Source organism: Trachinotus anak, unplaced genomic scaffold (genome assembly GCF_046630095.1).
Source record: "Trachinotus anak isolate AG129_WGS33_773 ecotype Australia unplaced genomic scaffold, CSIRO_AGI_Tana_v1 ptg000013l, whole genome shotgun sequence".
Lineage (NCBI taxonomy): Eukaryota > Metazoa > Chordata > Actinopteri > Carangiformes > Carangidae > Trachinotus > Trachinotus anak.
The window spans coordinates 19,858,299-19,884,687 of NW_027273864.1; the positions used below are offsets into that span (position 1 = coordinate 19,858,299).

Here is a 26,389-nt window from a genome sequence, read left to right on the forward strand (position 1 = left end):
ACACATTTGTTTAGGGAGTGTTGGTCCTTATCAAGTAAGAGTTTGGACCTCAGGCTGTTGTCAAAGTCAAGACAAATACCAAAAATTCCCTGGCTCCAGCTTGTCAGATATGAATATATTCTTTTGGGTTTTGGACGGCCTGTTAAACAAAACAAGCAATATGAATATTTAGCTCTTGGAAACTACAAGGGACATTTCTTTTCACTATTTTCTGACATTTTACAGACCAAACAATTAACCAGTTGGTCAAGATCAAGACAAAACAGGTACTTTATTACATATGTAATACCAGGTTTATAGAAGCCTTTACAAAACTTTACACATTTTAGCTTAATCATGATATCACTATTATGAAAATACATTACAATATCAAGTCTCATATGATGGCATGATTGAGCAGTAAAACTACATTAGTAGTGCAATTAAAGACATTAATTTAAACACTGGCTTTAGAAGTGGGTGTGACAGACAGACACACACAACTCTAACCCTATATTCATCAGGACCCACAATGGGACATAATGCATCCCCTAACCTTTTCCATAACCTTTACCATCACTGAATGCCTAACCCCAACCCTTGCCCTAACCTTAACCTAAACCTATTTCCAATCTAACCCTAAAACCAAGTTTTAATCCTCAAAGAGCCCTTTACATTTGTGAGGTACAGCATTTTGGTCATACCAATCTTCCTCTCTTTCTACATATCTCCTTTTTCTTCCTCTAGCTGCAATCATTCCAAGAAGCTAATTAACTAAGACCAATGACTGAACTGAGTAACCCCAGAAGCGGACTGGGTCAGCTGCTATTTTAAGAAAAGTTTGCTGGTTTGGCAGTGTAGAGATATTCTGCCTAGAATGTACCCGATCCCTCAGCTCCATCAGAAACACACTCAGCTAGTAGGAAGTAATGTCTGTGTGCTTGTTTTTCTGTGGAACGGCAACTGTGTGTGAGTACAGGCACGCAGGTAGCTCCTCACTGCGCTCCGTCCTGCACTGTTCTTTGGTGCACTGAGTGCGTGGGTTTGTTGATTGTATCTCTCTCCTGGCACTTTAATGGTCGTGGTACACTCGTCTCTGGACCCAGCATTAGCATGGTCAAGTTATTTCCTCTCAGGGGCTATTTCCACTGACCGGACAGGATTTTTCCGTTCACCCCTTCAAACTTGTGTAAGAAAACGGCAAGCTGTGTTTTTCCATTATTGTCTTTACGCTGCCTGGTGATACGGAGAGCAAGAGATGTCTGTGCTTTGATGTATTTATTGGTAACATAACAGGCTGTTGTTGAAGCCTTAAAGTAGTAAACCCTCTACTTGGTTCCAACAGATTCCTCTTATCCAAAGCATATTTTGTATCACCCTCAAAACCTAAACACACACAAGTAGACGCACACTAACACACTGTTTGTATTGTAGTTCTTTTAACAATGTTTCTGAAAGCGAATCTGGTAAAGATTAACATAAGTAAATCTAGACACAATTGTTTCCTAAATGTCTCAATTGTAAACTAATCGTCTGTGTACTCTACTTCTAGACGTCACTGATTGTGCAAATTGTGCACTGAGCAGTAGGACCGGGCGATTAATCTAATTTTATTTTTGATTACAATTTTGGCTTCCAACGATTATGAAAACAAGAAAATTGAGATAAAACGATTATTGTGCCGCATACATCTAGAGCAGTTTGCCAGTTGAGAGACTTTCTATATATAGAAAGAGAAAATAGAAAGAGTCTGGAGAGACCTGACCCATGCCCTGTTTGGGTGCTATCCCATGCTCCAATATCATTAAGTTATACCCTTTTTCCACCAATTGCAAACTGGTCAAACGGATCTGTTTCATCTCATCCCCGGGCTGGTGCTCCTGTAAAGGTGTCGGGGCCTCGGTGTGAGATGCTTTGATCGGCGATTGCGTGTTTTTAAAAAATTTGCGTTTACTCTTTCATCCCTGTTCGCAGTGTAGCCGCGGTCAAGCACCTGGACAGGTGACAGATCTGTCTACAGTGCCTGTGCTCTGAAATATTGTATATCACCAGAAAAACTACACAGACACAACGCTTTTTGTTTCGAAATCTTTTTTATTTCTTTTCTTTTTTGGTAGTGCTTGATATTAGCTTTACTATCAACAAGTGTGCTGCCTGGGTTGATATGTTGCTTGCACACTAGGCTTTCTAAAACGTTAAATAAAAAAATATAAAATTCATGATTTCAATATTGATCAAAATAATCGTGATTATGATTTTTGACATAGTCAAGCAGCCCAACTGAGCAGCAATGGATACATTTTTATGAAGTTGCTATTTTTATGTAGTGTATATATGGTTCTCTTTAAGACTTTTATGATTCTACCAAAAAAAAAAAAATCTTAGTGAATTTTCCATAGCTTTCAGCCACTTCACATAACATTTATCAGTTAAAAAATTTATCAAGTCTATGAGGTTCTCTGCAAAAAATTTCAAGTGATTCTAGCAAATGTTGAGAATTTTTAGCCAAACTACTATTTCCAAGGTCAATAAATAATCTTCAAGCTCACCTTTATTATTTTTACTTTCATCCTAGCTCATTTACAGCACATGAATGCCATGATTTATACCCATCAGACATCAGAAATCCCAAAAGGTGCAGTGATGATCAAGATATAAAATCCTACACATTATAGTGGGGACTGGACTATTAGGCGGAGGTATCTACAAAACACCGACATCAACCTTTGAAGATGACTGAATCCCCTACACATGGGAAAGGAAGGGTAAAGAAAAAAGAAGTAGAGCAGAGAAGAAGGTGGGAGTTAAAATGAGGAGTGAAAACAGAGACACTGGAGAATGGAGAAAATCCAGGTGGGAGTGCTCCATCAAGCAGTTAAGGATGAGGGGATGACTTACTGAGGGTAATTCTCCACAATTGCACACACAAACATACACTCTCCACTGCAGGTAATTGGTGTCATGAAAACTAGTCCACCAGAAGGTAGTAGTGCTCTCTTACACCCCAACCCCACACCTTACCCCATCATCTCCCAGCCCTCCATCCCCATCCCTCGGGTGTCAAAGGTGCTGCACTTTTGTAGCTCTCTCATTCCTTATACTCATTATACTAAACATTGATTCTTAATGGCATTCAATATGGACGAGGAATCCTAAAATAAGAAACCTGCCTACTGGTAAAGATTTTAAAAGTCTTTCAAATGTGAGAAAATTGTAGAAGGTTAGGGTTATGTGTAAAAAATTGTACTAGCACAGGTCATGAGTGAAGCCCTAGATTTCTAATCAAATTGCAGCTGCCTACATGTGGGCAATATGGGGCCAGTGCACAAACTGTGTGTCACATTTTAGACCTTAAATACTGATAAGGCACAAGTAACAACACACTTCTTTTTGTAATTTAAATCTGCCAAAATAAAGTCCACTGGCCACAGACTGAGCTTATTGCCATGGCTGAGTGTAATAGTTAAGCGCATAGTATAATCCAACCCCAGTGTGCACTTAAACATGTATGCACATGTGTGTGACTATGTGTGTGTGTGTGTTCAAGGCTGTCTCAGGAGACTTTCCAGTCCCTTCATGTTGTCACAGGGTTTGGCACTGGTCTTGTTTCCCCAGATGTTCCCACCATCCTGTTTCTCTCTTCTTATTTTTATGTCTGCCTACTCTCTGAATTTCCATTTTCAGAGATGAGAAACTCACTTTTTAAACTTTCCATGTCTTGCTGTCTGGGTCCTCTGTCAGATGCAAGCATAACTGTCGCCCAAACCCCACCCCCCTCCCTTCCCTCTGTAACTGATGAGTAAGAGAAATGTTTTCCCTGCAGACAAATATATACCTAACTGTAGCATTTCCCTATTTAAACAAATTGCGAAGAAGAAGTGATGGGAAAGAAAATAAACTCTGTCATGAATAAGGTTTCAAATAAGCGCTAAAAAGACGTGGATACCAAAATTAAAATCAAATAAATTTGATTATTTTACATCAAGTCTCAATGAAGCATGTTCAGAACACACAGTTGTGCATTAAACAAAGGCAACCTTGGGCAAAGTTGATACAGTGAATACACCATTCCAACTGAAACATTACTTCTCTACACCGCCACAAATTCACTTACAAGTCTGTCTCTTTTCTTTGCTTGCAACAACAAATATAGAACTAATACACGATTAAACCACATTTCTCTCCAATAGCTTGGTCTAGTGCAGTGCTGTTTACTGAGCCCATTTCAAAGACAGTCTGATGCACTGAAACCTACAATGAAGTTGACTGTTGCTACTGCAGTTACAGGAAATATTAAGTGGCACCTAAAGGATTACAAAAGCTGAAGTAGTTCACTACATGTGAAGTGTAGTTTTACTGCTCCTAAGTAATCCCTTTGTGCGCTCTCCATAGTGACAAAACCAGACTCTCAAATTCAACAGAAATGCCATTGTTTTAAAAGGATTTACTTACAGTGAAACAGCAGAGAGAGGAAAATGTGGTGGTGGCGCAAGGTACAGTTTCCCCAGATATCCCTTTTGGTGCTGATGATAGTTGTAGCAGCAGGGTGGCCTGTCCAAGAGTAAATCTATATATAACCTAGAGAGCTTGTAGCAGGAGCAGACAGCAGGCCAAATCGGGCTTTTCCACGTCGCACAGACAGTGTATTTGCCATAAGCGAACTCATTCTGAACGGCTGGAAAGCTGCACAGCACAGGAAAGTACAAGAACAAGACGCTTCACACTAGGGCTCTGTCCCTAGAACAAATGAAGGGAGGGAGGGAGACAGGGAGGGAGAGATGGAGGGAGAGAGAGAGGGACGCAGGGAGGGAGAGAGTTGGTGTCGTGTATATACAGGACCTGCTAGCATGACCTCTTGTGATGAGAGCACACACTGACACACACATAACCAAAGCCTTCAGTCAATCTTGAGAAAAAAAACTTTTCTGATGAATTGACAGTAATTAACTTTGCACTCAAAGGGATTTCTTTTGCTTTGAAATGTTTGAGTGTTGCTTGGTTTGCACTCTCTGTAGTTTATTCTATTTTTTTTATTGACTGCAGAGACAAAACTAAAAATCAAAAGCACATGTAAATGTGCTTAAATGGCAGCAACATACTAAGTGCAGAATTTTGTTTTCTTATAATTAGGTTTCTGAGTGCTTTGAAGCTTGGAGTTTATATTTATCTATTTTTCTTGAAAAATGCAAATTTGGACAAAGGGGTGGGGCTAAATATGCAAACAGTAACCCCCACAGCAATGTGTAATAGTACAAAGGACTTGTCGGGCAAGTTAAACAAGCTCTCAGACAAACCCCTGTCTCAGTTTATTATTCTCTCAATGGAACAGAAAGTTTCAAAATTGAAATCAATCACATTAGATGACTACTGTTAAATAAAGGTGAGGCAAATTAATGTGAGCTACTCGCACCTCTGATAGTACAATTACTCAGGGTCCCTTAAGCATAGCAGGTAAACCACAACTGCTCCCATGAGAAAGCCCGGTGGCCAACAGTAAAATGATGTTGTTGTGCCCCAGGGAGCTGAGTAAGTTTAAACACTCAAACAATCTCAAGCAAATCTTCAAGCAAAACTTTGTCGATTTAACTGCCTAGTGGTAGGTCTCAGGCATTTAGAGGCCCAATAAACGGCAGTTAGGGTTTTTAGCCACTGTAAGTAAAGTAACCAAGTAAAGAAAAAAATGTGGGCAGGGTATCATTTGGAGAGGACTTATTTTCAATCACAATTAGATGAGAACCACAAAAGTGCAGATTTTCATATATTAACTCAAGCTAAACTCAATTATTCATATACAATGTAGTGTGAAAGTTCAATTTTAGCCATTTAACAAAAATAATTAGGTTTTTCCAGAGCTTTCAACCTTATCTCATCAATATCAAGCCATCTCCATGACAACTGAGGAAACTACATCCCCCGATGAAGTCTGTGAAAGTAGTGGTTGTAGTCAAAAAGATCACAGAGTGGGCCTTTAAGGAAGGATGATGTTTTCGTAATATGAAAAACCCCCAGATTTCACTGCATTTATTTTCATCCAGTAAACTGAGTTTTGAAACATTCTTCAATTCAAAGTCAAATAAAGTCAAATAAAACTTTGTTTCTCTATTTCTGTTTTCTTTTTGCCTAACCCTCTCGCTCTTCCTCTCTGAAAATAATGAATCACTATCATTGGAAGAGAAAGTATTTGGCCTTGTAAACAACCAGCTGTGGGGTCAGCCACAAGGAAAATTCAAATCCTGTTCGACAATTCTCCCTGAACAAATGTGTGTGCATGGGCATGCAAGTGTCATATTCTTTTACTTATGCACTAGAGACTGTTTTCAGCAACCTCGACATCAACACACAGTGTGCGCACACCCATGTACAACAACACACACATACACACGCACACACACACACACAATGCTTAAAGTCTTAACAGAAGAGGATGACACATGAGGAAGAGTGGAGGTCTTCCCATGCCCCCCCCTGCCCTTTCTGTTGGACTTGGACATCTCCCACAGGCTGAGCTGTAAATAGACAGTACCCCCCAAAACCCTCACACATACACACACACATGCGCGCATGCATGTACACACACACAAAATTATACTTAGATGCCATCTCTGGCTTGCCTCTCTACAGTGAGACGGGGCACATCAGCTTGACTCTTTAAAGACAGACAAAGCCACATCTTCCCTCTCACCACATGAGAACATTTTATGATTTGTGTGTGTCTAAAGTAAAATAGCTTTAAAGTACAACTTCAGTAAGTCCTGCACACACTGGCCTGCTTGGTTTGATAAAGAATAGTAGCACAGAGATCTCACATACTAGGTTTCCTGCATATAAATTTAATTGATTTTGCATCACTTTCTTCCTCAAAGACATTTTAAACTACAAACTCTCCTAAGACCTGGAATAATTGGTTTGTATATTTCAGATATTATTACTGGAAGACAACAACGACAGAAAAAACACTGGGGCAGAGATTGTCTTTTCTCACTTTAAAATAATCAGAATTTTGGAAGAATTATAAAAGCATGAACGAAACAAATAAACAGAAAATGTTCTCATTCAGCCTAGTATGAACTGGAAAAATATTAAACTTGTCCAGATTTTAAAATTCTAGAGATACAATGAATTCGTAAATGTGACAGAAAAGGCAGCAAAAGTTTGTTGTAGAGCTTAAAGCAAAGATTATTTTAATTCTGGATTGATGTGTTGATTATTTTTTTCAATGTATCATTTAATTTAGTCTTTAAAATGTCATGAAATTGTGAAAAATGCACAAGGTGACATCTTATAGATTATTATAGTTCATTTTTGTCCTTTTGGAAATGCTGTTTGCTTGAGCCAATTGAAGGCGCAGTACACGTGCATGTGTCTGCACATGATCCAGATGGTACCACCAACCCTACATGCAGCGCAGCTTCCAGCCTCTATGGCAAGCTCACTGAACATCTGCAACCAGTAACGCTCAAACAGATCACAGTAATAATTTATGATATGTAAAAAATACATCTAATAGCAATACTACAGAACAGAAACAAGATTTTGATGAACTGTTTTTCAAGAGCAAGCCACTTTAGAGACTGCACAGTAAATTACTATGTTAAAATACTGTGATGGCCAACCTACAGTAAAGTATAGTAAATTAATGAGGATGTAACTGTTACCTATGGCTATGTGGAAAAATGTGCACACATTCAAAAACAATAACTTGCACAGACACTAAAATGTTTTCACATATGATCAGATGGCTGCAGCCAAAAAGGACTCCAAAAATGGTGAGTTCATTATTTTATCAGGATAGAACACTGGGGGAAAAGAGGCAGAAGTAAAGTAACAGCATGTTGCCTACAGGAGATAAAGGCAGTGAAGAAAATAATTGGTCTGCTCTAAGCTGGGGCGTGAATGTTACAGTAAACTGCTTACAGCAGTCCCCATCATCATGCATTTTGTTACTGGTATTCCTGCGGCAGAGACTGCGACCCATTACTTTCCAAGTGAGCTTTAGTAAAAGGATTTCATAACCACAAAGCCAGTCAATCACACACCCGATTGACGGGTACTGAGATCAGAAGACTGTGAGGCTTTCAAAACATTTCATCTCAAACAAGGACACTGCAGTGCACCATATTCTGCTGTACCAGGAGCTCACATGGCTGATGATCCTGTTGCTAATGTATCTGAGTGGATAAGATTTTCACTGCATAAAAGAACATAATATGATTTTTTTTTTTTTTACTTCCTAGTGATTCACAGTTACAATAACTGCATTCAGTATAGCAAACAACAGCCTTCAGACACACACTTAACATACACTTAAAACCATATTCAATACTTTGTATTCAGCCAATGCATATTCAGTTTCAAGTCCCAACACTTGGTATCTTCCCTGGTGATGCAGAGCCAGGAATTCAGTTTGGTCTTCTTGCAAATCAAACATGTTCAGTTGGATTTATTTAAGGTGACTGACTTGGCTGGCCAAGAATATTCTACTGTTTGACCATTATTATTTTTATGTATGTTTTGTGTTATTTTCCTGCTGAAAGGTAAACTCCCTCAAACACATTAAAAAAATAAATAACTTTTATGAGAATAGACAGTGACCTAATTTACACTTGGAGTTTACTCCTACATGCTAGCTATCCAGTCTCAAAAAAGCTGAAATCCCACTGAAAGATGCATGCATGTGTGACCTTCAATGGTGGAAGAAGTATTCAGATTCTTTACTTAAAGCAAAACTATGACACATTGGATGGATTTCCGAATCCCTTTCACCCTGTAAGACTCCTGTTGTACAGCTTTGGTATTGGTATTTGGTATGGTATTTAGAGAGTCTGTGTCACTCAGTAAGAATTGGTCCATGAGCAGGGTTTTATGTGATATAGAAAGAACAAGATACAAACAAGTGCTATAGAAGCCTCAACGACCTCCATTTGCACTATGAAATTTTTAGAGAAGCAAGAGCAGCAGCAGTGCATGAGAGTATTAAAAGCAGTGCTGCTATGATGGCTACGTCGTGTGTGCTTCATAACAGCTCGTCCCGGTTAAAGAATGACAAACCATACAACACAAGGACGACTTTATTGCCACAGCAATTCCATCAAATGACAAATGATTTGGACTGCGGAGTGACCTTACTGTTGTATATTACTGTGGACATCAATGCACACTCACAAAGTACAGTCTTGTTTCAATCTGGACTACTGCTGATATCTCTGCAAGAGATCAAGGTTCTTCACACCTGCAGTTCTACTAAATGACCTGTATATGGTCACCCCACGACCTGCAGCATAACACTGACCCAAAGTCATTTCATATGTCATATATGTCTTTATCGCCAGCATGCATCAGTCAGTGCCATGAAAGAAATCTCATATTCCCGTCCCAGTTCGTATTGGAGGTACAAATGACCTCCAAGTCTGGCCACCAATAACAGCGTGAACAGCTGTTCATAACACATGAACCTGAGGGGGAGATGAATGACTTCTATCTATAACATACTGGACAATAGTCACTAACTCCTCACACCTTGATATCAGCACATCTTTAAGATTAAAAAGCATCCACCTAAATGCAGTGAAAAGAGATTACTCTACCTTTCATATTGACATTTTGACTCCGATGTCTTAGTCTACAGCTTGCTCCAGGTGCCACATTGAGGGCTTTGTTTTAGTGTGTTGTACAGCCTTGAACTTATTTATCTCCTTTGTAATTTTTTTACTCTATGTTAACCATCATTTATATCAAGTGTTAAAAATGAAAATATTGCAACATGTTTTTGCCTCCCAACTCAAAGCCCACTTCATCTCCAATGATATATTCAAACCAGTCCAATCCTGTTTTTGTTCACAGCATAGCACAGAATCAGTGATCTTAGAAGTCACCAATGAGGTAGTCAGTAGGAAACGAAATACAGACAGTCACCTCCCATGGCCAACATTTTGTTGACCAATCCTTCCACCCTAACTGGTCCCTCAACTTGATGGCTTTATAACAACAATTACAACAATTACTTTTCTGTTTTGCTCCCGACAGACAAGAGTCATGGTTCATACGTCTACTAGAGGAAGATATAAAAGGGGTAAATTTTTGTTCTAAAAAAATTAGAATGGAGATCAATTGCCTCTGTGACTTCCTTCTCTGTGATACTATCACTGAAATACTGATTAAAGGCACAGGCCTCCTGCTGCATGTTAACCTCTGTGATTCTCTTTAGCTGAATCACAGCAAGAAAAATGCCGTCCCACACAGTTACTCCAACAAGATAAATAAAAATTTGTTCCTCAACTTTTTAGAACACTAATAGTAAATACTGAGGATCCATCTTCCAACAACAGCTCACAGGAACTGGTTTCATTCTTTTTTTTTTCTGGGCTTTATTTCTGTAACCAAGAATTTTTGTTTGCAGACACTCTATTTTAAGCGATTCAATTCGCTCCTGCCACTAAACATTTAGCAGTTAGCAATTCCTTTCACTAACACAACGTTCACTCTCGCCAAGCAAAAAAAAAAAACTCACACTCTTTTCTAATGCCACACAGGCATGCAGGGAGAAGTCTGTTTCAGGGTGAATGTAACACAAACACCAAGTCAGCAGGAAGGAACTTAGGTGACCACTCAGGAGGTACCTGCTGTGCCTCATACATGGCAGGAATTTTAAGCCTTGGAGGAGTATGAAAGAAAAAATCCTAAAAACAATACATATATAAAATATATACAGATATATACAATATTCAGAGTATTAGAGAAAGCATTATATAAACCAATTTCAAGTTAGTTATCTTCAAGTTTGTCACTTACATTGTTGTAATGCGCAATTCCCCAAAAATGCTGCAAGTTCTTTTAGTCTCACTGAAGGCTTTGTTGAGCAAAAGGTTTGACCTGATTGCTCCCAAAACAAACAGCCCACTGTAAGCCCTCTAATGTGCAGTTTACCCAGGAGTCTAGATTATTTAACTGAAAGTGCTGAAAGTCCGCTTTTGCCAAGACTCAGAAATCAGGCAAGTTGACAAAGCACGGCTTACAACAGCATAATATAACATTCCTTACATAATATGGTAAACAACAGCACAAAGCTGAATTGGGCAATAAACACTAGTAAAAAATGTGGCCGCTTATTTAAGGGGAAAGTGCAATCTGGGAACTACAACTGGCACAATTAAACAAACTGCACCTAGGTATCTGAAGGGTACAACCAGCAAGAAAGGTTATCACTCTTTCTATATGGCTATAAGCATAACAGCAGTGGGACAGCCCACTGAAACAAACACATAACAGTTGTTTGGTTTAGCTGTGTCATTAATTAAAAAATGTGTCCTTCACAGAGAATTGCATCTACTGAACACTGTGCCTCATTGTATTTGAGAAAATCCTGGCCACACTATTACTCCAATTGGAGAATAAAAATATCATTGAAGAAAATCAAATTTTACAAGCAAGGAATACCAGACAAAAACTTCAATTGCTAATGCCGTGCTCTCAACATAATATTTTAAAGAGGAAACTGACATGCAGGATTTGGCCATACATTCATATTTTCCAACCAGCCACTGTCAGTCCAACAACCAACAATTGCAGATGTTCTCTCTTCCCACACTATACTTTCAGCAAATGCAATCATGGAGGAGCTTGCTGTGAAAAAGAATACAAAATCACCTATTTGATGGGGATCAACCAATTATCAGCTAATTATCGGATGCAATATTCAGCATTTTTCAGATTATGGGAATCGTTATTTATTTTAACCGAAAGGCGCTAAAATAAATTAATTTGAAAATGCCCTACTTTGGCTCTGACACAGCTGCCTGTCCTTGTCTGTAGTTATCACTCTGTGGTCTGGAGCAATGTCCCACCCACAGCACCATCTGATTGGTTATACTTCTAAGTAACAACCTATTAATGGTGAAGGCTACTGTGTACAGATGGGCACAGACTAGAGCGGCTCCGTAGTGCGGAGCTGTGCGTCAAAGATAAGGCAGCAGACATCGCTGAAGTTGTAATAAACATCACAGTCCTCTACTTTGAAGTTACAAAAACACCGCGATCTCAAGAACAAGTTAATTTGTTGATCCAAGACACACCAAGCAAGAGGGAACAGGTGAATAAGAGGGAGAGAGAGAAGCCATCACTAACTGCTAAACTCAAGTAACTAGCAGATCTGAACAACTGCTGAACTTGTGAGAAAGTTGCTAAAAGTAGAAGTAAAATTGCTTGTGTAAAAATGTACTCAGGCAACGAGAACAAAGTCTGTCAATTAAAATGAACTCTTGTTACATTTTAAAGGGGGGAAACATGCTATATGGTGATAATCACAATATATTATAAAACTATTATTATTAAAGACCATCTTTAATGATAAAGCATCTGAAAAAATAATGTCTGTCATTTCCTACTATTTGAAATTATTTTGATTTTAAACTCCACTCAATGAGCAGGCCAACAGACCTAATTTGTTGTATGTGCAAACATATAGCACCAGCAAAAGATTTTAACAGTTCCAATTTACACAAGGTTTTGCAAATACACTATCCTGCTAAGCATGCCACGTTATTACTGAGAGCAGCAGTCCCCTCATCGCCTCAACTACCACTGGACAAGCCCCATCTTACCAGCTCAAAATTGCCTTAAAAAAAAAATCCAGCTGGCAATGGACTATACCAACCGCCAATAGCCAATATATTAAGCCAACATATTCATCCAATCACCCAACCCTAACAAGCACACTAATTGCTAAAAATCAAAAACTAAAAAGGTTTAGAAACGGAGATGACGGATATGAAGTTCTTAATTGGCACATATGGACAACATGCATTCAATCAAGCCACTGAGTGAGACTGAGAGAGGCGAAGGAAGAGATGAGAGAACAGAGAGACACACACATCATCCATCTGTCCAGAGATTCTCTGATGACCATACTGCCTACAGTAGTGTTTCTGACTGATGCAGTGAGAATTGGTCACGGTAAAATTAATTCTAACACTGTGCCACGATATGCAAATGACAGACAGAAGGAAGACTGAATCTGCATCAGTAATCAACATGGTCCTAAATGACTCATTAGAATTCATTTTATTAACTAATCAAGTACTTTATGTGTCGATGTGCAAACATAATGAAATCTTTTTTTTTTCCTTACCTAAATGCTGAATCTACTGCTGTTCTGTTTGTACTTTTTGCCCAAATTTCTACTGCTAGATCAATCACAAGATGTCAGCTTTAACTACACTACACATAATAATTATGTATGCGTTATTCATTTACAGTGTCAGATAAGCAATACTAAAGGAGCTACTGCTTGTGAGGAAGATTAATGGTAATGGCAGTCAGGATTATATATAAAAGCAGACACACCTTAGATATCCATTACTGCTGGCCACTGCAATATAAACCTGCACACGTGTGTTACTGCAAAAAGTAGTCAGGTCAAAGTTCAACTATTTGTAATTTGTGTGGTCTAACAGTGGACTGTACAGTAGACTGTAAACAACTGTAAACAACTTTCACTTCAAAATAAGTGGTTTAAATACCGCATGTAATGTGGTTAAAGATTTGATTTGTGGGGTCACCCCACATCCTCCACTGTAAATCTATGTCTGCGACAGTCACTGTGTCTCCAGATCTCAGGAAATCATTTCCAGCACTGAAAAAAAGATAAAACAACCAAAACACAGTAAAAGGCATGTTGTAAAAAAAAGCTCTTTTCCTTTTAAAACTGAATAGTGAACTGCAGCAATAGCAAAACACCAGCAGCCTCTGTGCGACCTAAATCATCCTAAATCTCAACACAACCACTGAAACCAGAGGGTGAAGAGACAATTTCTCAAGTAAAAGCCTCTAAATGATATTTTGCAATTAACATATTTCTTCTTTGTATGCAGACTCATTCTAGGTGTCATTGCTGTGGAATGCGTCATCTTGATTTGCATGGGTTCACCTTTGATAGTATAACTGCAACTGCAACAATTAAACTTCCATACATCAAAAAACCCAAATCATGAACTACGACTGGTCACAGTTACATACACAGTGTAATAATCATGGCAGAGGCTTTACTATAACTTGTAGTGTGAAGTTGGCTCTCTTACGAAAGCCTACAACAATTGGCATGAAAACGTAGTTCACAAAAACTAAATATATAGCTTATCACTTAGAATTTAAAGTAAACAAAAGACCATCTTGCAATGGGATCAGACCAGCCGTGACACCTGTTAACATGATGAGATTCTAACCCATGAGTACTCAGTAGTGTCTCCAGGACCACATTTGTCATGACACACACACACAGACTCACTAGGTGAAAACAATACCAGCCAACACACAGTCGCGGATGGCATCAAAGTAAATGCCAGCCAAAAAGAGGCAAGCCTCCACTATATCCCTGATCACATCTTCAGTCAGGCTACTTATAGGTTTAGCCTTTTGTCAAGTCACAAAACTACGCACCCAATTATAAGAAAAAATAAATAACTGATGTGTTTGAAAAACATATACAATTGTTAACAGCACACACTGCTGTTCTGCAGATATTTCTAGAAACTCTTCTAACCATCTGGTTGACAAATATTCTGCCCACAGCACAAAAAGAAAAATGTTTAATCTGTTTTTCCAAGTGGCAACTGTATCTCCTAATAGGGGTAACTGGAATTTACATATGTCCTTGCTCACCTGCAAAATATTAAGACATTATTTATTTTAATAAAAATATAAAATATTGGAAAGTAACCTCAACATGTACCAATCTTAGTGATAACACAAATTTAAATTTGGATTCATATGTACAAATAGTTCTAAGCAAGAACATATGTCATTTCCAGCAACCATATTTGCTTGGGTATAAGGAAAAACAGGTGCAACATGTGTAACAGGATAAAAAAAAAATGTATCATGCACCAGACTGAATAATTTCTTATTCAAATGATTTTTGAGGATTCTGGAAATGCCTTCAAAAAATGCTTAAATTCAATAGTAATAAATGAAAGGCACAAAAGGTGTCTACTTTGAGTTGCACTGCTCTCTGTAAAGTATGGACAGAAAATAGGTCGCCCAATTATATCATCAACGAGACATTATGTCTTCAAACTGTCTGATATGGAGACAGAATATGCAGCACACATCCACAAAGACAGCGGTGGAAAATTAGAAACTAATTGGTCGCGTCCGTCCCCTCAGTTGCGCCGCATACCTGCGGCACAATTCACGTCTCTGTGGCAACGACAACAGCCTGAATGGGTAGCAACAGTGTGTCCTTCCTGCCAATGCATATCACCACGGATGCCAGGGCATCTCCCATTATCACCGACTGACAGCTGCCTCCTGACAACCACGACATGAACACATTAAAAAAAAAAAAAAAGTGAACACAAAAACTGTAATGTAAAAGGTCTATCTCCCGCCTCCACCCCCACTAACTGGATATGTGCGTGATATTTTTCCCCCGAATTGGATGCATGTCCTACCTGTTTCTGCTGATCCAGGAGAGGGAAGAGGAGGAGGAGGAGGAGGAGCAGGCGCATCAGGATGAAGATAGGCGCTGCATTAGGTGGATGGGCAGATAAGCAGGGGTCCGGAGCTCCCGCACTCAGTCACGACGCAGTCCCAAAAGCGTGGATTCACTTTGCGCTGTGCAGCTACTCGGTGCGCACAGCTTCTGGTTATGTACAGGTGAATCAGGAGCTCAATTATGGTGCAATGTTATCTGAATCTAGTCCGAGGGGTTTATTGGATTATGTGTTTTTTTGTTGTTTTTTTTTTGTCTTTACTTTGTTTGTTTTTTCCAGAGCTAATTAAAGGAGGGTTGACAATGAAGATGGTTATTATGGAGGCAAACACCAGCTTAAGGGAACTGCAATGTCCTGTGTATCCTCATATCATGACTGTAAGGTTTCCCAATCAACCTAATGAGTTATGAGGAGTGAATTGAAATTTGGTGGCTTTAAGCCCAGAACTAATGATTATTATTATTATTATTATTATTATTATTATTTTTACAATTAATCCATTACTGTTTGGTCTCTAAAATGTTGGTAAATTGCGAAAACTTCCCTTAATAATTCCCCACAGGCCAATCTGTGTATGCCCTGTTTTGTCAAACCAATAATCCAAAATTACTATCATGTGTGACAAAGAAAAGCATCATATCCTCATATGTGAAAAGCAAATATTTAAAATGTTTGCCTGCAAATCACTTAAAGGATTATTCAACAACAAATTATAGAATAGTTTAACTAACAATTATTATTATTAATATCCTGATAGCTGCAGCTCTAAGTGGCTTTATTATCTACTCTGGCTTATACTTTATCCCTACTTTAAGTTTCAAAATGTGTTGGGTTTTTTGTTTTCTTCTTTTAAGACCCACAGAGGCTTGGCTAGTATAGAAGCCAACCTACTGTACACATTACTTCTTAGCTTAGTTGCCCCAGTTTTCGTCCGTTATAAATAATTTCAAAATTTGATATCTTGTTGGCTACATAACGTTAACACGAGCTAGCTATGAGCATTTGATTGTCTGGATGAAAAACCCAAACCTTAAAAAGAGAAGATATTTTTAAAATATGTACAATTTCTCATACATTCTCTTATCGTAATGGAATTAAAAATATTATGTCCTTTGCTCAGCAAAAGTGTTCCTCAAGATGACTGCCGGACAAAACAGTATCTCAACAATGCAAAGTCTGGCAAGGTCGCAAACAGTCATAACAAAAAGCAGGGACAAGAGGACACCAAGACCAAAATGAACACATTACAAACAAAGATTAATTGATATAGTTGAACCTAATTACAAAAAGGTTTTAGTGTTGTTTAGAGTAGTACATCTTGAATTATGCTGGATTTTTGAAACAGCATTTAAATATTGTTGTTAAGAAATGCAAACAGAAAACATAATTGAACCTATAACTGAACAAATATATTATGACTTGGACTTATAACATTAGGATTTCTAAAATGGCTGGCTAACTGGCTATATGCCTTTTTATTTATTTTATTTTATTTTTTTACATAATCACATGACATGAAGTCACATTTTGAATTCAATAAATTGTGACAACATTGTGTACTGACACATTTTATAGTTGAAAAACTTATCAGGGATCTCTGGTGTCATTGTTTCTATTGTTGACAATAGCCTACTGTAATTTCTTTCTTCCTTTTTTTTATTTTTTATTTTTATTTTTGGATTTTCATCTTCATCAGTCTTAACAATAAATCTGCAATACACTAATATTAGCCTGTCAGATTTGACAGCAAGCCTGTAATGTGTAATAGGCTACAAGAAAATCTATCAAATACTGTATGCAGGATTTAATTTATGAAATCATGGTAACATATGTCATAAGGCAAAGCACAGAGGTCACATTATGTGGGCCCCTGCTCATCCAGGCAAACTGGCCAAACAAGCTGTTAAATGAGAAAATGCACTGTAGATGTCAATAATGAACTTTCAGAGACTGGTGGATAGGGCATACTGTAGTCTAGTGTACAGCCAAGAACTTCACTTTGACAACTACACATTACAGTTTTAAGTTTTCAAGCCAGCCTCACTGATTGCTTGTTAAAAGCTAGATGAACTCGGGGTGATTTTTTTTTCTCTCTCTCTCTCTTTACATCCTTGCTTTGACTTACATATTACTTTTGTTCACTTTATATGCTGCAGTTCACTATACTTGCAGAGCAGTGAGTCACACACCCTCCACGGCCAAAATAACAAACATGCCTACTTTTATTCATCCTCTTACCCACTGTGCTTACTTGTTTGAGGTTGCATTTGCTGCTGTCATTCTACAGTGGGCAACATGCAGGGCGCTAGAAATTGATTTACTGGCAGAGATTTAGATTTTTCCGTTACGCAGCACACATTTTGCCAGGGTGGGCTGGCTGGAAACAGCTCTTATTGGTCTATATATTCTTGAAAACACACCTGTCTTTATTCTGGCAAAAACCTTTTCTTGTTGCTGACTACCACCACAGCACACTGTAATGAGTTTTGTTGTCTATCATTAGAGTTGGATGACAGGGGTCATGTTCACTTCATCCAAGCTGCATACTGTATTTCTGTCATGTCTATCAGCAGATGGGTCGCTGACCTGCTCTCTTACCCGGGCCAGGGTGTGCAGCAGCACAAATGGAGCAGCAGGAGCAGATGGGAGCGAGACGGATGAAAGGAGGATGAGACAGAGCAGTGTGCTTAATATTTAACCAGTGAAGCAGCATGCTGCTCCGCCCAGGAGGGAGGAGGATCAAATCATCACACTGAAGTGACACTGATTACAGAGATGCTGGAATTCTCAGGTGGAAAGTAACCGAGTGTCAAGTACTGGACTACTCACATTTTGAGGTGGTATTTTTTCTGAAGTACCACATTACTCCACATTGTTTCAATGGGGAATACTGTATTTGGGTAAAAATATCTCCTAAAATTTTGAAAATTGTTATAAAAAAAAAAAAAGAACAACTTGATTTTATTTTGCATTAAAGACTTTGTTTAAAGAGTTTTAGAGAATTTACTCAAAATGTGAATCTTTCTTTTTATTCTTTTGTCTTTCTTTTCCTCATTTCTCCTGCTATTCTTCTTACCCTGTTCTTCATAGAACAAAGTAATATGCTACGGGTATTCTGGGTAAAATATCTCTGTGATGATACAATACACACAGATGAAATGGTACTTCTCTGATGTATTCAGGGTTAATTGATGTGTTTGCAGTGTTTGGGGGGGGGGGGGGGGGGGGGGGGGCAGCTCAGCATACTGTGCTGATGGTGTAGCAGTCGGCAATGAAGCAATGTTTATGAACATTATCAATATGACATTAATTGTATATTCATGTGTTTAATTTGGATGCAAATTAGTGGTACATTTATAATGCGGTGCTGTAAAGACACCAAGGAAAAGAGAGGTTCTCTAGCAGCACCCCCAACTAAGGGCTATCACAACTGCCAACAAGCAGTTCTCCCTCCTGGGCCCTCCATTAATCAACACACACACACACACACACACACAAACACAACTTCTAACTATATTGGCTCCAGACCAGTGGGAACCATGTTTCAAAGACAGAGATTAACACCATGCCTGTGGATGTCAGTACCCTATGAACGTCCCCTGGAAAGCCAAGTCAGTCTAACACTAAATTTAATCCTCAACAGTCAAACCAGACCTCAGTGTCCCCCACATTATCAGAAAATAATGTAATGTTCAACACTGAGTCTCTAGTGACCTTTTTAACTTTCGTCTTCAGAGACTCCAACGGGACTACAGTGTCTACAGTTCTGTGAACATTTTTTATGGTAATTTAAAAATCATTTTGAACCATGTCTACAGTGTATCCCTCCTTCAAACTGGCTGCTGGAATTAAACAAAAATTACCGCCTCACAGTTGTATGCCTTCACCAACCAGTCAAGTTGCGGTTTATTTATCTATGTCTGTCCAGACTGATGTATGTAGTGAAAATTTTAAAGGAATTTAATAAAAGGTATTAAGGCATCTATTTAGTTATGGCTAAAAACATGTTTTGTGAGGTCACAGTGACCTTTGATCACCAAATGCTAATAGTTCATCCTCGAGTCCAAGTGGACATTTGTGCCAGATGTCATCAAATTCCCCGCAGGCTTTCCTGATATACTGAATTCACAAGAATGGGACTGATGTGAGGTCACACTGACCTTGACCATTGACCTATAAACACCAAGTCTTATCAGTTCTTCCCTCAAGGGCGTTACTGAGATACTGTATTCACAAGACTGGGAGGGTCAGAGCGATGGCCAACTCAAAAACAGCGCCTCTGTTGCCAGCGAAGAGGCATAAAAACTAGGACTGAGGCATCCTTATATAACAAATGTAGCACACAGAATGACCCAGTCAAAGATGAATACATCTTTCCACAGACAACTAGTTAGTGAGACATCTGTTGTCAGGACAAATGAGGTACCATCTTCTCATCACTCCATGCCAGTTTGTGACACTGTCAGTTGACATTGTTGGCTTTAAGAATCCTCAGGTCACTTGCACAAAATCTAGTCAGGGAGAGAGGTACCATCATGTGGTAGTATTGCCAGACAGCTTCACATTTAGCTTTTGTCAAGTTGTGACAGTGATGTGTTTACAGATTGGCTGTCTTGTTGGGGCTAATTTCAGTTTTTATCAAAACCTCTAAAATGAAAATCTGTGATTTTACAGGGGATTATGGGCAGGGCAGGATTAGCTCTAGACTGGGTGCTCTGACCCACACGGGATAAAGCACTAGTCCTGCACATAACCCCAATGTAAAACTACAAACTCTCGTGTTTTACACTCAGTTTTTGTACAATTAAAGACAAAACACAATACTTGATTAGTGAGCTTCAGATATGCTGGTAGGGAGATTTTGTTCCCTTTGGACAGAGCCAGGCTAGCTCAGACCCCCCCCTAGCTTCCGGTCTGTATGCATAGCTAAGCTAGGCTAACCTTCAGATTTAAACAGTCAGAAGTGAGAGCAGTATCATCTTTCTCATCTATTGAGATACACCCTTAAGATCTGGTATCAATTCAGATGCCAGTTCAAATTCCTGTTAGTTTTCTCCAAGACCCCTCTAATGAAGAACCATCTGTTTCCTCCATCATTTCCAGATGCTACTTTTCTCTATTGGCACACCAAAAGCATAAGGGGCTTTCTTTACTAGCTATACAGAATTATCCACTGAATTTGGACTGCCAGCATCTCATCTATCCCACTACTTTCAGGTTCGACATTGTGCCGTTTCCTACTTTTCAACCTACTCCTCTGTGCCACCCAAGCTGCCCTGGTCAGATCTCCTAAGGCTGAACACTAAACAGAATTTGCCATCTCCAAGATCTACAATCAGCTTTTGTCATTTGACGAGAGTTCCACAATTAAAACAAGGACTGCATGGAAGTGTGAGCTGGCTATCGACTTTACTGATTAGTGTTAAAAAGGGGCTATGGATAGGACATGTACGTGCACTCTTTCTTGTGCCTGACTTGAACTCATACTGTTCAATATCATACACAAGGTTCACTTCAATAAAGCTCAACTGTCTTTAACTATATCCAGAGGTAGACAGGATCTATCCCTATGATAATATTTCAGACTAAAATTAAAAACTGCTGGTTTATTATGGTAATTTGTGTCCTTGAGGACCAGAACCCATTCAGTTCTAACCAGGTAGACATTTAAGCATCTTTCTTATCAAGACATTGTCTTCTTCATTTATGAGATGATAGGAAGCTCTGGGAAACAGAAACCTTTTATAACTTACTTCAAATCACTACAGGTCTTATCACACCACATACTGAGGTTTGCATGAACACAAGGAACAAAAACACGTTGATTCTCCATCACCTTTGATTTATTCCATTTGTCACTTAATATAGTACTTTTTTATTACAGAATCCCTTTGTCCCTAAGGTACAGGAGCCCGAAAATCCATTTCACCTTTTAAATGCCTTTTCAGTTGTCAAAGAATTCCCAATGCAATGAACAGAATAGGTTTATCTGTTAAATTCAAAATGGAGTATAAGCACAATAGGCCAAATTGGTTTCCCAATTATGAGCCACAGCAATAATTACTCTGGACTAAGCCCACCTCAAATCAGCTTTGAAGAGAATTAGCTTGCATAATTTTTACAATTGGCATAGTAAAGAAAAACATCCATTTGTAATTCACAAGTTATTGACTGAAAAAGATTTTTTAAATCTGAGGTAAAAGAACCTTTGGTTTATCTCTCTAGGTTGTTTAATGTCTGGATTTTCCTCCATCAGACAATCTCCATGGCAAACCTCTTCACACTTTCACATCCATCCAGCCAGTCTGTTCAGCTGCTGTATATGAACAATCCTTAGGTTCTTGAAGTGCATCCGCTTTTAGTGAGGAACTTCAATCTATTATCTGTCCAGAATAAATATAGCCCACATTGTGCTTTCTTACAAAACGGTCACTTAAAGTTGGTGACAGATTAAAGTCAGAATGAGTGAAAGAAACTGTGTAAAGGAGAACAGTAATCATCACATGTTGGATTGTACTTAAACACAAATATCTAAAGTCATCTTCAGCCATGCTAATATTGTGCCTGAAGTTGTCTTAAGAAATTTCAAGCCATGTGTGACAGTGACTCTATGGATTAACAGAACTTGACAGACAAGCCTGCTTTGCATCAGGATCTCCGAAAAACCATCTGAACACATAACACACATTGCTGTCATGGGACTATAGTAGGTAAAGAAAAAAACTTTCCAGGAACCTGTCATACATCTGAGACAAATGTTGATGGTAAGATCAGGGGATGACTCTGGATTTATGCTTGGGCTGTTGTTGGAAGAACCTTCACATACAGAGTTTTGGTGTCTAGAGATTTTACTGATGCATCAGCTGGCAATTCTGAAAAACACAGAGAAACAAAGAGTTACAAAGTGTATGTGATTGATATTAAACAATCACAGAAGATCACAGTTTAAAAACAAATCTCACACCTTAACTCCAAGGGAAGTTAGTTTACTTTACTGTACTTCAGCTAAAAATAATTTTTGTGTGCGTGCACCATTTTGTTAAGTGCATACTATAGTTGTCTTTGTAAGCTGAGAATGTTTATTTAAGTGTCCATGACTCCCTCTGTGCACTGACAGATGTGCACCTCTGTTTCTTATTCTACCTTGAGAGGTGGTAAAATGTAAAGAAATGTGAGCATTTTCATTTCATGATATTTTTCATACTGCATTTATTTAATAGCTTTAATTACTAGTTACTTAGATTTCACACACAAAACACATAAAGAGCTTATAAAATATGTTGAATTGTTATTGATTAAACTACCCACCAACTACAACATTAAAATGCTGCTTACACATAAATGCAACACTCATAATAGCCTAATATATAACAGTATCAGTCCACATTTTGCCAAATGTTAATCAAGTACACTCAGGTCAAAAAAATACTTCAATACACTGGCTAAGATATTATATTACACAGAACATCATTCCTTGAATTTCAAACCTCCTCTGGAAATTAGAAATATGTTTCTTATCAATAAAATGTTAGATAATAAAGATAAGAACTATCAATCTGATTTTCCCCTCACTGTATATCAGCCCAGAATTACTGGCCTTAAATCAGTTTAAAGCCCCAGTCAGAGGGGATTTATTTCTCTCGGGGAGGTGGGGTGATTTTAATATTACCTGCTCTGGTCAGTGATTTTAATCCAGTGCGGGGCATGTATGTCCATAGCATCCCTTCCCCAGTAATGATTACAGTCAAAATCATCTATTGTTTTAAAGCAAACTCGCAGATCCTCTGGTGATTTAAATCTTACCCAGGGTGATCAAGTAAATCTTTGAGGCTGAACTTTGTTTTGTTTTTTTTGAAACGGACGAAGGCGAAAATGTTTTTGCCAATCTGATAAATGGAAGCATGTTGACACCAACATATAGGTTTCCAAACCAATATGATGACAGAAAAAGACCCTGTGTGCTCATCAAGGGCCTGTTATATTGTCAGATACAGGTAAGTACTGCTACTCTCTTTGAAATCCTGTTTTTAGTCTGTATTTCTTTACACTTTTGTCAAAGTGGTGCCATTAAAAGTACCCAAAATTAGTTCCTAGCAGTTCCTGTTTGCAATGTACCCACTCATGTATAAACAACTATCACTGAATTACTCTGAGATTGAAGAAAGCTTAAAAATGTAACGATTCTTTGACAAGTTCTGAGGCAGCTTTCCTCTATAATTTCGAAGCAGATTTTTGGACATTCATATGTGTTTACTGGCTTTCTCTTTTGGTTCGTCATTCTGAATGTCAGTTTCTATTACAGACCATATCCTGTAATTTTGTTCTGAAACAATGACTTAAATGAACATGGATCATAAGAAATATAACATAATATTTTATCCCCCATTTCCCCTGTGATGTTAATTCCATCTAAAAGGGGCTTAAACGTCTTCTGCACTGATGTTAAAGTTAGTATGATATCAACCAATCAATTTATCTTACCTTGGGTGAGGTCCTGGTCCAGGTAAAGTTTGAGCCATCTGCTGCGAAGACCGAAAACCTTGGCAGTCTCAGACAGGAGACCTGAGTAGTCGAGCTCATTCTGGCCCACTGGGTTCATCAGCAGGAGGGTGCCCACCTCACCTTTCTGACATTCTAGAGGAGAGAAATGAACCAGATGGACTTTACTTACTCTATAAATGAAAAAAATTATGGCTTAATAGGTTTGCCCACAAGTTCTGGGAAAGTATGTGATCAAGCCTAAGCCTAGCCATGGGAAAAGAGAGGAGACAGAGGGGAGAAGACAGATCAAAAAGAGGACGAGAAAGAAAGTATGGCTGATCAGTTGGTGAATGGAGGGGTACAGGGGCAATGTGAAAAGGCCTCCAAGAGTTCAAAGGCGTAAAGACATGTGCAGAGTTTGCTCTATTTCTGCGTGACAGGTGGCTGACATTAGCTCTGCCAATAGGTCAGTCAGTGCCCATAGGCCTTTGGCTTACTTTGTAGTTTGGCAAGATATGCTGTGTGACGACAGCTATTGTATGAGAGGAGTTGTGAGTATTGGTGTCTGTAGCTGGTGTGCTGGCTGTGGGAAACTGTCTCGCCCTCTCTGCATGTTAGCTTTGCAGCAGCAACTGTAGCCAGTTTGCTGTCTTGTTGTTTGCTCCGCTATTTATCCGTACAAAGTGCAAAAGGTTTTATAGCTACAAAGACCTAAAAACACAGGTGAGCTAGCACAGTGGATTTATTTGGTTGGATGCATAATTCAAAATGCTATTCCAGGTAACGACACCTTCCTTGTTAGCTTATCTAGAAACCTCAGCCTTCTCTTGTGTCACTGTAGTTTTGTACAAACAATCTAAACAACTAACTCTATCTAATCTGTGTGTTTATGGTGCTGTGTTTGTGTGCATGTCATTTATTTGCTGATGTAATATTTTATATTATAAAGTTTGCTTTGTTTCAGCTATGAGAAAGACTATTCACTTCTACTGTGTATGAGACGCTCTGGATTCCACCACTTTGTCAGTGCTTTGGCAGTGTGCATACATATATTTGGGAGGCGGAGCTTCTGAAGGAGCACTGAAGGAGGGGGCTTATTTGTTTTGCTGTTGAGTTCAAACAACAACAGTCTTTTTCAAGCACTGTTTACTCCACCTTCAACTAACAGTGACTGTGTTATCAATCTCTGCCCGTCACAGAGCAACTGTCCTTGCAGACATTGCTGAAGAGGCTCGGAGACGCTGCTCCATGTTTACCCATCTGTCATAGTTCGTGCTGGTATCTTTATCTACTTTGGAAATCTACAGTGTTATGGTGCAGGTTTCTTCAGTGGATTTGTTGATTATAATAGATAAAATAATGCCTGAGAAGGACTGACTTATTGGTGGTGCATGATTATATGTGTGTGCCTGTGTTTCTTACCAGATGGTTGTGCATTGCAGAGCATCAGGTTAATGTAAGGACAGAGGATGGCGTCGGGGCCGGGAGAGGAAGAGCCTGACGTCACTGACAAAGTTTTGCCACTCAAAGCCTGAAGATCTGTTTTGCTGGTCAACTCTGTAATAAACATACAAATACACACATGGCATGACAAAATTATCAGACAAGTCAAATATATAACTGAATACATTAGAAAATAATTTTGTATGTTACATACTGTGTAGAAGTGTAAAAAGAAATAAAGATTGTTTTTTTAAAAATTATTTTTCTTTTCTCATAATTTCAAACAAACTGAAATAAAATCTAACAAATAAAGTAGTATTTGCTAGCTAACCTTGATATAAGAATTTATACAGTGATGCTACACCAGTGTGGAGCACAGGAAAAGGATGATTAAAATTGCCCACCCTTTAATCAATTGCTTAGAAGTTAAAGGACAACTGCAGAGCACTATATTCTTTTTACATAACATTTTAGTTATTTAACAATTTTATTTATCCTATCCATTCCATTATATTTTAAATCTGTCTGAAAACATTTCAGACAGATTTAAAAAGAACATTTTTTGGGGCTTTGTAAGATACTACATCGATAAAAAAAAAAACAAAAAAACACAAGGGGTCAACACAAACAGTAAAAGTTGAACACTTAAGTCTTTACACAAGGTAGTAGGAAGATGGTGGCATTAGGATAACAAACAGTCGCTTAAGTAATATGAGATGGCAGATGTTTCTACTCCAACAGTGGTCTGTTGGTGTCTTTCTGAGAGATCAGGTCAGTTCTCACCAGTCCCGCCATTGAAGAATCTGAGCTGGGTGTTATTTGTTTCAAAGATGCTGGAGCACACTCTCTTCAGCTGGTCCATGTCTAGTCTGTTATCTCCTTTGGGGTTCTCCAACAGCACCACCCCCTCTGAACAGAAAAACAGAGATAATTACTAATGTAAAAAAACAGCTCATAGAGTGAATAACAGGTTAGTGAAGGTGACTGAGTTTATCCTTTAC

At 38.6% G+C, this 26,389-nt stretch overlaps 2 protein-coding genes across 4 annotated transcripts in view; both read right to left on the reverse strand.

Annotated features, from left to right (window-relative positions):
- atp2b2 (ATPase plasma membrane Ca2+ transporting 2) overlaps positions 1–15,555 on the reverse strand; it is a 123,532-nt gene extending 107,977 nt beyond the window's left edge. For 2 of the 3 annotated variants that reach the window (XM_071493855.1, XM_071493851.1), the window contains exon 1: positions 4,432–4,723. The gene's annotated coding sequence lies outside the window, so the exon portion shown is untranslated. Of the gene's footprint in view, positions 1–4,431; positions 4,724–15,422 lie in introns of those variants that run through there. The other variant, XM_071493852.1, reaches the window with a different exon arrangement.
- Positions 15,556–21,289: 5,734 nt separating this feature from the next.
- Positions 21,290–26,389, reverse strand: part of iars1 (isoleucyl-tRNA synthetase 1) — a 55,480-nt gene continuing 50,380 nt past the window's right edge. Inside the window, exons 31-34 of the mRNA XM_071493677.1 lie at positions 26,172–26,297; positions 25,368–25,502; positions 23,946–24,098; positions 21,290–22,336 (exon numbers count right to left, since the gene is read on the reverse strand). Coding sequence (XP_071349778.1) covers positions 22,254–22,336; positions 23,946–24,098; positions 25,368–25,502; positions 26,172–26,297 — 497 coding nt within the window. The 3' untranslated portion in view covers positions 21,290–22,253. The remainder of the gene's footprint in view (positions 22,337–23,945; positions 24,099–25,367; positions 25,503–26,171; positions 26,298–26,389) is intronic.